We start from the raw sequence: 12,628 nt of genomic DNA on the forward strand, positions 1-12,628 counted from the left end.
TACCAAACACACATTATATAACTCTGAGTAGCAGAGCTGCAAGTTATTTCTGACTTCCACATTTCTCCGTCCTGCATGTTTGTGTGTGTCTGCTGCCCGTTTATAGCCATCGAGAGCAATCAAAACACTCTCTTGTTTGTGTTTTCTCATATCTAATGAGCTGTTTATTATGTCTGCAGTGTCTGAATGGCTACCATTACGCCGTTTCTATAGACCTTGGGAGCATAGCTTGTAATAATGTCAGAGTGTTTGTATATGTGCACGAACAGAACTGATTACTGTTTACAATTTAACGCTGACATATGAGTATTTTCTGAGCAGTAAATGTTCATATTCATTATGAAGTTACTGATTCTACAAAAACAAGATGGTTACTCATGTGCAGCTCAATAAATGTGAATTAAAAGTCACGTTCAGTGAGTGTGTGGCAGCTGTTGCTCCGATCAGATCCTTGTAATCTCATTAACGCCGTGAACAGATTCACACTTCTCTGTTCTGTCTCAAAATCTGTTGAGCGCATGGCAAACATTTATTTCCATTGTGCTGTTGTCTGATTAATGTGCTTAACGAGTTTGGCCCATGTTGAGTTGAGGTTGTTTTCTACGTCAGCATGACACATGTTAGCGTTAGGCTAATGCAACAGATTTTAGAGCATTCCTCACTAATCAGATGTCTGTAATTCACTCATTAAAGACATGACGACTGCAGGCATGTGTGGTGATCCCTGTCTTAGGTTAATAAATCCACCCAAGAAAACATTTTTCTCTATAATTTTGATGAAAATATTATAGGTGAAGTTCTCCCAGTAACTATTTGGTTTGAATTCAAATGTCCAATTACACTAATGATTTTACAAGTAAACCTACCTTGAAAATAGTCTTTGAGTGTTTATCGTTAAAACTGTTTCTTCATCTTGTTTGCACAGTGATAACAGAAAAAATGCTGTCAGATTCTTTTGTTGTCAAAGTTAAACAATGTTATCATCGTAATTCAATCAGATCAGTATCTATGCCAAAGTCCAGCATTCCAGGTTGTCTTTAACAGCACTACATTAATGAAAAATGTACAAATGATATTACCATGGTATTACTTAATTTTTCTTTATTTACACTATTTAATTTACATGAATGCACTGCTGTATAGGCTACTGGATGGTATACAGTATTTATTTAGTATTAATTCTGTATTATTTACATTTATACATCTATTTTCTAGATTATGTAAATGTTAGAGAACCCTTAAAGAAACGTTAATTATGCATTAATAACGATTCATTTTGCAAACATTTCAGGAATGTCAAGAATTCACACAAAATTAATAGTAACATAAAAAAACCTAATCAAACATCCAACTAAACGTTTCATAGACATAAACATTTTGAAAACGTTGTTAAGAACCAGATAGCTAACATTGAACAAACGTTATATTAATGTTACTGGAAGAACGTATATTCATAATCTTGTTTGATTAATCTTGCCAGAACTGATTTGTGTTTGTAATCAACGGATGTGTCTATGGATAATGTACTATACAGTGAATTATCTGATGCTCAAAGTACGCGTCTTGTCTAAACAACTAATTTATTTAGGCCTATTAACATTAATGTTGTTAATTAACTTTAATGTTAATATATAAATATTTTCGAATAGTAAAAGCTAAGGCAAATTATGTCATAACTTACGTTACCTCCAGGCCATGCAGTAATGCGGTAACGGATTCGTCTGATGGAGGTCTCGAGCGCAGCGGCCGGTGTTTACAAATCCTACTACGGCCAAGATGTCGCTCATGCATATTAATTAGTGTGTGATGACGTCGAGGAATTGCCTTCCAATGGTGAACGCTATTGATTAATATATGATGACGTTATCTGGTAACGTTCCAATGCTGACGGTTTATCATGAATATTAAGTACCAATCCGTCAACATACTAGCGTTAGTAATTTCGTACCCGGCCCACCGCACACGTATGTATATATACCGGGAGAAACCGAGATATTTTGCCCTGGGAATGGACAGAGGTGTGCAGACTTGTCGTTAGAGATTCGAACTGGCTGGACTAAACGCGGAGGAATGATTTAAATTGGATTTAAAACCAACGCAAAACCGTAAACTCGGTCCAGCCCGGTACTGGACCGCTTCTCGCCGTCGGTGGTGACTCACGGAGCTCGGGCCGTTCACGGAGCATTGCTGACCGGTCGGATAAATCCACGGAAGGACTGACGGGATTCCAGCATGAAGTTCAAACCGAACCAGACGCGGACGTACGACCGGGAAGGATTCAAGCGGCGGGCGGCGTGTCTGTGCTTCAAGAACGAACGTGAGGATGAGGTACGGAGATATTAACGTCGTTAACTAAACCAGACATGATGCTCGGATGATCAATCGGTGTCTCAACACGCACTGACATTTTCACCTGTGGTCCAGCCAGAATATATCTGCACATACAGATATTTGAAATGTAAATATGAATATATTGCATATATAAGAGCTATCAATCAGGTGCTAGTGTGATGTCATGTGATGTGTCATATAGTACATCAGTTCTGAGTTTCATCATGAATGGACACGTAAATGCATAGACTGATGATATGACTTGGAAATTTGCAATGCATCTGGATACAATACATACACAAAACAAATAATGCACTGTACAGACACACCAGACAATGCATGGATTACATCTGGAGTGCTAGAAAATATCTTGAGTGTTCTTAGAAAGTGAAGTTTTTGCAGCACGCACTGCTCAGATCAATGCACAGTGTAATCTAGAGCACATCTGTTCATTTAATTCTCATCCAGGGCTGTAATCTCTGTCACACAGCACTACTCTGGCCAAAATCCCATTGATCCTCATTAGTCAAGTAAACCTATTTCAGCTACATAATAACCTATTAGAAAACTCTATCTATCTATCTATCTGTCTATCTATCTATCTTGTCATTGCACACATGTTCATCCCCTGTCACCCATGATGACTTAAAGGCACTTTAGACTGTCGGTCACTGGGCCTCTGTAGTGCAGTTATGCAATAAAAGCACGTCAGACTGCAGCTCTCGGAAACTCCTTGTGTTAATGCATGTATACAGCTGCACCAGCTTCCTCCACTTCTGACAAAGGACTGTCATGAAAAGTCATAAGACTGAAAGGCATATAACACCCAGTGGTACTTTTGAAAACATTTTAAAAACAGTACAAAAAACATGAGATATTAACTCATTTTTGGATTTTTGTTGTTGTAAAGGTTTGTTGCTGAATATCTTGAATCAGCTCCAAAGAGAGCTGCTTTTTAAGTGTCTAATGTGTGATTAATATGAATAGAGACAATAAAAGAGTGCAATTATCTTGTGGACAACCAGTAAAGCCTTGAGTTCATCTTGTAAATAATTAATCACATCATAAACTTGAAGATATGTGTGCGTTGATGCACTCTAGTGAATTTTGTGCTTAAGGGAATAGTTCATCAAAAAAATTAAAATATCTGAAAATGTGTTTACTGTTGGAGATACAGATGAGTTTGCTTCTTCATGGTAACAGATTAAGAGAAATCTAGCATTTCATCACTTGTTCACCGGTGGATCCTCAGCAGTGAATAGGTGCCATTAAAATGAGAGCCCAAACAGCTGATAAAAACATCGCAATAATCCAAACATCTCCAGTCCATCAGTTAACAAAAAATAAAAAAAATTAAGAAACAAATCTATCATCAAGACTTCAAACTGTTGCTTATGGCTAACATGTGAGTCCATAATGTTGCTTCCTCCAGTGAAAAAGTAATCTGGTCCGAATCAGGAGAGAAATATGCATCAAGCACAGTTTACAAGCCAAAACGGTTTTGAGTCGAGAGACTTTTTCACTGGAGGAAGCATTATTATTAATTATGGACTCGTTCTTTTGGCCAGAAGTAATGGTTTGAAGTTAATGATGGCCTTAATGATGGACTTGTTTCTTAGAAAACACGCTGCTTTTACTTTTTAAGACATTAGCTGATGGACTGGAGTGGATAACTTGTGGATTATTGTGATGCTTTTATCAGACTCTCATTTTGATGGCACCCATTCACTGCAGATGATCCATTGCTGAGAAAGTGATGCAATGCTGAATTTCTCTAAATCTGATGAAGAAAAAAAACTCAATTGCATCATCGACGGCTTGAAGGTGAGGACATTTTGAGCAAATTTAAATTTTCGGGTGAAAGTTGATTCCTTTCAAGTGGCCAATTCAGAGGTTTCTGCTTTTCCAATAATCCTTCATTCTGTCACTTCCTTGTATCCAAGTAACCAAAGAGAAGAATCTGAGTTGTTGGAGCTGTCTTGTGGGATTGCTGGTGTAAATCTGGAGTTGCTTCATATCCACTCTGTAGTCTACGCTCGCTCATGCCTGCTGATCTCAGAGCAGCTCTACAAACAGCCCTGGCACTGCATGCCAGCTCCAGACTGATCCACAGTCAGTGCATGTCTGTGTAAGTGAGGGGGAACTCATTTGAAATGGCTGCCCTTTGTGTCGGAGTGAAAGAGGGTGAGCAGGGGGCAGAGGATCAGCGATCGCATGAGTCAAAATCCCTCCCATTCAGTACACTTCATAGACTCGGTCTCTCGCCACAAGGAGAGACAGACAGTGTTAGCGGAATTTAAACCTCATCCTAGTGATTTGTCTTGTGTGAAAGCTAGCAGTTGTTAAAAAATGCATGACTATAAAATGCTACAAGTGTCAATAGCACTTTATACAAAATAAATTGGTTCAGTTAATAACCATGATTGTTTTCATTTGAGAAATTAGTTTAGGACTTTCATAAAATTATTGCACATTCATGTAAGCATAACTTAAGAAAACATCAACTCATGTGCAAGTGTATCTTTCTACATAATATACAAAAAAACTCCTAAAGGGATAATTCATCCAAAAAAGATAATTATGTGATTATTTTCTCAAATTGTTTTAAACCTGTATGAATTTCTTTCTTCTGTTAAACACAAATACGATATTTTAAAGGATGTGTGTAACCAAACTGGTTCTGGAAGCAATTGACTTCCATAGTGTGGGAAAAAATGTTTAAGTCAATGGCTACCAGCAACTATTTGGTTCATAGTACATTCTTCAGAATATCTTCCTTTGTGTTGAACAGAAGAAAGAAACTCATAGGTTTGGAACAACATGGGGTGAATAAATGATGACTGAATTAAAAATTTTTTGAGATTAACTATCCATTTAAGAGGCTTCTCTCAAATTCCTAATGTTAATGTGTTTCTATGTTTTTCTGTAGTTAACAAAAATGCTGTGTGTTGTACCTTACGCCATTTAGCATCATGTTTATTATTGAACGCAGTGATGTTTTTTTCTCCAGAATCTGAGTTATTGTAAACATACCGCAGATTTTGAATAACTGTGACATTTCACTGAATAGTCACATCCATACACACTCAAGAATGATTTCAACCACATTCTTCACTGTAGTCACCTGACTTTTATTGCGTGATATCTTGTCTGGGTCTGTTTGTGGTGTGGTGGTTAAGGCTGGTTCGTTCAAATGAAATGCACTGGTGTGTCCTTCCTTAAACAGGACACTTAACCTCGGGGTTGCTCCAGCGGGTTTGTCCTTGTAAGAAGTTCATGGTGCTGTGCTGCGGTGACATTGAGTGGAAGTCACAGAAACCGGAAAACTCTGGTCCTGTCATGTGTCATGTCTCTTCATGTCAACATGAAATGACATTCACAATCCATTTAACTGCAGCAATGTGATGAATTTCTGAAAAAAAACTTGATTATCTCATGAATCAATAGATCATAAAAGGTAGATTATAATTTCATCTATGAAGGGGAAAATGTGGAGAAAAAAAACAATTATTATATTAATATGTATGTTGTAATTGTTTAATTAATAAATATGATTCATTAAAAAATATCAACTGTATATTATTTAAATAATGAGTTATATGTGCAACACGATTTCTGTTTTATCGATTTTTGCTGACTTCATGTAAAAAGTTAGAATTAAGTTAGAGATTTAAATGAGAAAAAATTTTTTTTTTTTAAATTTACTTAATTGTCATAAAATAATGTTATAAATAGTAATGCAAATATATAATGCACTTACATCTGGCTTTGTGTCTGCATGTGTATATCAGTCTAGAATAACTTTTATTATTACTTGTTTATTTATTTTTGGTTAGTTATTGCAGACTGATTTTTAAAATCCATGCAATAAGATACAAAACCCTTCAATTTTGAATCCTGGGGCCAGTTGCATAAAAGGTTAAGAGTAGTCTTAAAAGTAGTCCGCAAATTTTTTTCTTATTCAGTTACATAAAAGCGTAGATTAATCCAAGTTGAATTTAAAAATAAGATTGATTTCACTTTGTCTAACTGCTAGCTGGTCAAACTTGTACTTAAGACATTGACTAAACAAGAAGGCTAAGTTTATGCAACTGACCCCTGATCACACCATTTCAGAGTTTATTTTGCAGTAATGATTGGTTGACTCTTCATTATCCTTGTTTTATCCTTGTTGTTTTGGGGTTAATTATGATATGCATGTGTTTTCATGAGATTCGGCAGGGTGGAATTATGGGTCTGTAAATTACAGGTTGTGTTTGAGTGATTCTCAAACCTGTTTGTATAAGACGTTTCATTGTCATGTATTTTCTTGAACTGTATGGCACTGTACTTCATCACTGAGTGAGAACACACTGGATATAATTTTGTTGATTGAGTGGTTGAAAATAAGCTCTTTTGTCATGTGTGAACGGCCCTGGTTATCTGTGGGAAACCAGAACGTGTTTCAAGAAAACGACTGTTTAAGGAGAATTGCATGTAAACAGAAGAATCGTGAGAGTGTATTGAGCACACAACCTTAAGATGCCACATATATATTCAAATCCTGTGTACAGAAAGCTTTCTTTTGTGCTTTCACCATGATTTGTGGTTGTGGTTTGCTCTCTTTAAGCAGGTGACCCGTTTCTCGTGGTTAGCTATGCAGCAAGTCGTAAAAAATAACCTCAGTCTGGCACAGAACAGGCCAGGTGACAGAAAGTGTCATGAACTTGACTGATGCACGTAATGTCACAATGCCACCAGCATCAATCCCACAATCCTCTTAGTGTGGGTCACACCTGAGGGCCGATCTGTGGCTGGAGGATTAGCCAATCAGAGATCAAGATGTAGCATCACAATTGCGTGTTCCTGTAGCTCAATTGGTAAAGCATTGTGCTATCAAGCGTAAGGTTAGGGGTTCGATTCCCCAGGAACGCATGATAGGTCAAAATTGATAGCCTGAATGCAGTGTAAGTCACTTTGGATAAAAGTGTCTGCTAAATGCATAAATTTAATTTAATTTTAATTGCACTGTCAGAAGTTACTCACACCAGGGTTATTATTAATATCTGGAACTATTAAACATGTTTAAGTACTAAAACTATTAAACTCAGGAAAGCAATGCAAAAATTGTTGATTAATTTGTGCTGTCTTTACTTGTAATTAATGTTTAATGTGATGTATACCCTTCTAATGCTCTGTAATATATTTTGTTTGTATTGTATTCCTGCTCATTTCTGAAAAGGTGGTCAAACCAGGGTCATTATCAAATTAACTTAACTGAAATCAAATAAAGCCTTAAACTTACTATACTCCAGCCTTTAGTGCAAGGAAACATTCTAATATTCATTAAGTTTAACTTATTTATAAAAATAACTAATTAAATACTTTTTTAAAAATGATATATATATATATATATATATATATATATATATATATATATATATATATATATATATATATATATATATATATATATATATATATATATATATAAAAGAATAAAGATGACACAACAAAATTACTAAAATTAAAATGATAATATATTTAATGTTTAAAAAATATATTTATAAAATATAAAATAAGAACTAATCCAAAATAATAATTAACACTGTTATGTATATAAAACAACACTGAGCCAGACTCCAAAGTATTACATATACAAATTCAAGTACAAATACAGTAGGCTTGTGTGCAATCCTTAGTTATTTTACCACAAAATTTGCGTCAAAATAATTTTCATTAAACCCAATAAATGACTGCAGACAGAGATTGGTGTGTTTAGATGAAGGATCTGTGATAAACCACTAATAAATCACAATAATCCTGTGCTATAACCACTGCCATTCATCCAGGCTACGGTGAAAAGTTAAGCTTTTCTGATGCAGAAGTGTGATAAAGGCCTACTGCATGACAGCAGGGAATGTGTTTACAGTAAAGCACTTACAATGGAAACTACAGCCTTTAAAAGCAGACATCTTCTTGCCATCTATCCCACAGTTCTCTGGGACTGAAATCAGTTCTGTGCTGGTTTCTGCAGGTGCTGTTGGTCAGCAGCAGTCGAAACCCGGATCAGTGGATCGTTCCTGGTGGAGGAATGGAGCCGGAGGAGGAGCCGTGTGGAGCTGCTGTACGGGAGGTCTTCGAGGAGGTGCCACATTGTCATTTTACATCATTTCTAGCAGTCAGGGTGTTATTTAACTGACTTTGGATTGTTGTGGATTTGATCTCTATCTCTCTCTCTCCCTCAGGCTGGAGTGAAGGGTAAATTAGGACGTTTGCTCGGTGTGTTTGAGGTAAGGCTCTTCTCTCTCTCCTGATTGGATGTATGGTGAGATGAGGTGATTACAGTCCCTCATACTGAAAGAGTATATTATTCATTTAAACAACAGCAGAACCAGGACCGGAAACACCGGACGTACGTGTATGTGCTGACGGTCACAGAGACGCTGGATGCCTGGGAGGACTCGGTCAATATTGGTGAGTTTGTGTGCTGCTTCTTTTGTGCTGATCTGAAGGTATTTAGCCCTCACGGTCTCATGATTGTTCAGCTATTTCCTGACTGCATGTATATTATACACACTCACACACACACACACACACACACACACACACACACACACACTCACACACACACAAACACACTGGTTCCATGCTGTGGAGTCTATAAATCTGAGATCACATGTGAAAATGTATCTATTAGCATTTGTTTTAAAATTATTATTATTATTTTTATTTAATTTACTTCATATATGTATTGCAAAAATATAAACAGGATCTATAGAATATACAGCATATATTTTTCAGCTGCCTTCTTATACCCCATAATTAAAATTTAATTCAGTTCAGTTGATTTTGTTAAACTATATCTTTATTGTAAAACTATGAAAGAAAACAAGAAAATATACAGACATATTTAATGAGCTCATTCTTTCCCTGCTCCCTTAGTTTAATTTTATTTTACAATTTAATTGAAATATATCATTGCAAAAATGTGAAAGAACATCCCTCGTCAAAATAAAACTAAATATACATATATTTTTAACTGCTTTCCCATCCTTTCCTGCTCCCTAAAAATAAATTAATCTTTAAAAAATATTTTTTTACATTTAAATTAAATGATATCTTAATTGCAAAAATATAAAGGATAACAAAATGTACACTCATCCTTATCATTATTATAAAAATATGAAATATTAGAATAAAAATCTCAAAAACCTTATGTGCAATATTTTAACTCCCTTCCTATCCAAACCAAATTTAAATATTTTGTTTTATTTTATTTTAACCATATCTTTATTTCAAACATATGAATGAAAAAAAAATAGTTACACATTATTTTTTTTATAATTTTCCAATCCTCCCCTTTAAACTCAATTAAAAATTATAATTCCAAAACATGAAAGATAAAAAGAAAATCTCCCAAAATATTCTTTATTATTTTTATATACATTCTATTTTTTAATCCATTTTATTATTCAGTTTTATTTAATTTAATTTTAAAACATATTTAATTTAATAATAAAACACCCCACAATAAGACCCCACAATATATGAATTCATAATGTTGTAATATCTACAGTCTTTGCAGTGTATTTTGCTCATGCTGCAGTTTTTGTCCCGTAGGCCGGAAGCGCGAGTGGTTTCCCATCGATGAGGCCATCGAGGTCCTGCAGAGCCACAAACCCGTTCATGCTGACTACCTGAGACGCCTGCGGATCAATCGCTCATCCACCACCACCAACGGAAACCTGCTCCTGCCCCAAACATCTCCCAGCACCCTCACACCGCTCTACAGCGCTCCGGCGTCAGCCGCACGCAGATAGGATACACACACACTCCGTACAACACACACATGCTTACATGAACCACCCACACACATCTCCAGGGCTTTTATGACCCTCACAACACCTCATGGGCACCTTTGGGACGTTCTTTAGAAGGACAAACCAAAGACGTGTGGGATTTCCAGTGAAGAATGCCTTAACCATTTAGTTTTTAAGTCAGTTACTGTCAGCTGATAGGTTTTAGTTGTTGTAATGGAATAATAATTATTGACCAGCTTTATATAGCAGTTACATGGAAGTGCACTTCCATTATTCCTCCATCACACTCACCCACAGAGCTCGGCATTCTGGGATTGTGACGTGGGGAATGTCACTTTCATTCCACGCAGCGTTATCAGCGTTTGACCTCTGAATTCAGTCGGTTTGCGCTGTCTTGACCCCAGACTTCCCTTTAAGACTCAGACGAGCCCTTTAAAAGCCCCCTTCACTGCTGCTCCTGAACGGATAACTGGATTCCTGAATGCATCAGAGATTCCGGTCGATGAGATTCCCGGGAATTAGATGAAGAGCAGGAGGGTCGTAATCTCATTTTATGCTTTGATTAAAAAACAAACGTTTGTAAATTTACTGAAAGACTGAAGATGACAAATGATGTATGATGGTTTTTAACTACAATGCAAATGTATTAATCTTTTCTGCTCTTAACTCTTTCTATGAGGTCTTTCTTTAGGTGATTTTGAAAAGAACAGAACTGTGAATTTTGTCAGAGAAAAGAAAGAAATGTTAACGGGTAAATCTCATGGAACTGGTCAAGAACATGCACAGGTCATATTTCTCTCTCTCTCTCTCTCTCTCTCTCTCTCTATATATATATATATATATATATATAATTAAAGATAAAGTAGCCTTTTTAAACATAATGAGAATTTTTATGACACATTTTCCTATATTGTTATTAATATAATGCACAAATAATTGTGTTATTTAAATTATATTGTATTTATGCATTGTGGTATTATTTGTTTTACTGCCCTTAATTCATGCTTATTTAATTTTAAACAATATTTTGTATCATATTAAAGTAATTGAAATCTAATGAGTATAACAACTAAAAATGGGAAATAAGTTCACAAAAACAAAATCTAAGGGGACACTGAAATGGGCTTCATTAAAAAAATTATGTATAAATCTTTATTAAGTTTAAAGATTAAATGTGTGTGTGTATATATATATATATATATATATAAAGAAATAAATCATTCAAATAGGTTTAATTGTCTTTATGCAATAATATCTCTCTATTTGTATCTTTTATAGATCACTATATATAAAAAAAATCATTAAAAGTCATTAAAAAGGCTACATCAAAAAATATACAGCATATACATGAAATAGGAGCTGTAAATGTTTCATGAGATTAACCCAAATTGATCTTTGGCACCAGCAAAGCCTTGAATATCTGTCAGATGTGAGGATTGGGTGCCTTTTTCCTCTTTTAAAACTTTAACAACTCATTGTACTGTCACTGTTTTTTGTTTGAAACACTGATGAATATTTGTTGATGGCTGCTGCTCTGAATGCTGTGAGTGGGCTGATCTCAGATCTGCTGTAATGTTTGGATGTGTGAAAATGAACAGGTCAGCGCCAGTCGTTCGTTTGGATTGAGCGGATGTAAAAATAACACTTTCCTTTAGATTACATTGAGATGTGAAGTGTCAACAGCTAAACTAACTAAATGTACATTTACTAAAACATTTGGACTATGTCCTTTAATAAAACAACAGACAGGAGTGTTATGGTGAAGGTATTTGCCACACGAGATGTATGTATTTACAGTGTACTATCTCGGGTTTTCGCAGTGAATTCTGATACTTCGTGAGGCGTGAACCGTAAACTGCTTTGGGCCTCAGGAGTGTTTTGGTAGATTTACAGCTTTGTGAGTCAGACTAACTGTTTCTTACCTGTTCTGAGATGCCAACGGGTCCACAGTTTCTGTATGTTTACTGTAATCTGTACAGATGTTCATAATGGGTATTTTTTATTTGTCAATAAAGATTGTATCACAAGGAAGAAATGTGAATTGTGATTAATTATGATAACCTTTTCTGATGAATCATGGGTCAAATGCCAATTTCTAATCAGTCTGCCATCTTAAAACCTTAATGGATATGATAATAATAATAATTATTATATATATATATATATATAATCACAACACACCAACTGATTTCACTTTTTTACTGCAGTGAGTTTAAATTGTTGAAAATGTACATCTCATTCTTGGTTTTATGCATATCTAGAAATTGTAACAAATAAAATACATATAGACATTAATGAGTTTGCCATGATTTCTAGCAAAATGCCATCAATAAAAATGTAGTGCCATATTGGTCAAGCACGGTTGTAAAGAAGAATGTTATTTGGCTTTTTAAATTGATTTGCAAAAAATGAAATATGTATTTATTATAGTTTTACTGTAGTAATATGAAATAGAAAAGCACTTTTTTAAAATAAAAAGCCAGAAGAAGAAAATT

The 12,628-nt window shown here is 35.2% G+C and overlaps 1 protein-coding gene across 2 annotated transcripts; it reads left to right on the plus strand.

The window, feature by feature from the left end:
* The first annotated feature begins 1,930 nt into the window (after nucleotides 1–1,930).
* LOC113064661 (diphosphoinositol polyphosphate phosphohydrolase 3-beta-like) lies at nucleotides 1,931–12,164 on the plus strand. 2 transcript variants are annotated; one of them, XM_026235537.1, is made up of 5 exons: nucleotides 1,931–2,328; nucleotides 8,348–8,458; nucleotides 8,559–8,603; nucleotides 8,703–8,787; nucleotides 9,934–12,164. In XM_026235537.1, exons 1-5 carry the CDS (start codon nucleotides 2,233–2,235, stop codon nucleotides 10,131–10,133), a joined length of 537 nt encoding a protein of 178 aa, XP_026091322.1. In that variant the 5' UTR covers nucleotides 1,931–2,232; the 3' UTR covers nucleotides 10,134–12,164. The 2 variants fall into 2 exon arrangements, with proteins under 2 accessions (XP_026091322.1, XP_026091314.1); XM_026235529.1 differs by having other exon boundaries at nucleotides 1,937–2,328; nucleotides 8,700–8,787.
* The last annotated feature ends 464 nt before the right edge of the window (nucleotides 12,165–12,628 follow it).

The sequence above is a fragment of the Carassius auratus genome, chromosome 4 (assembly GCF_003368295.1).
Source record: "Carassius auratus strain Wakin chromosome 4, ASM336829v1, whole genome shotgun sequence".
NCBI lineage: Eukaryota > Metazoa > Chordata > Actinopteri > Cypriniformes > Cyprinidae > Carassius > Carassius auratus.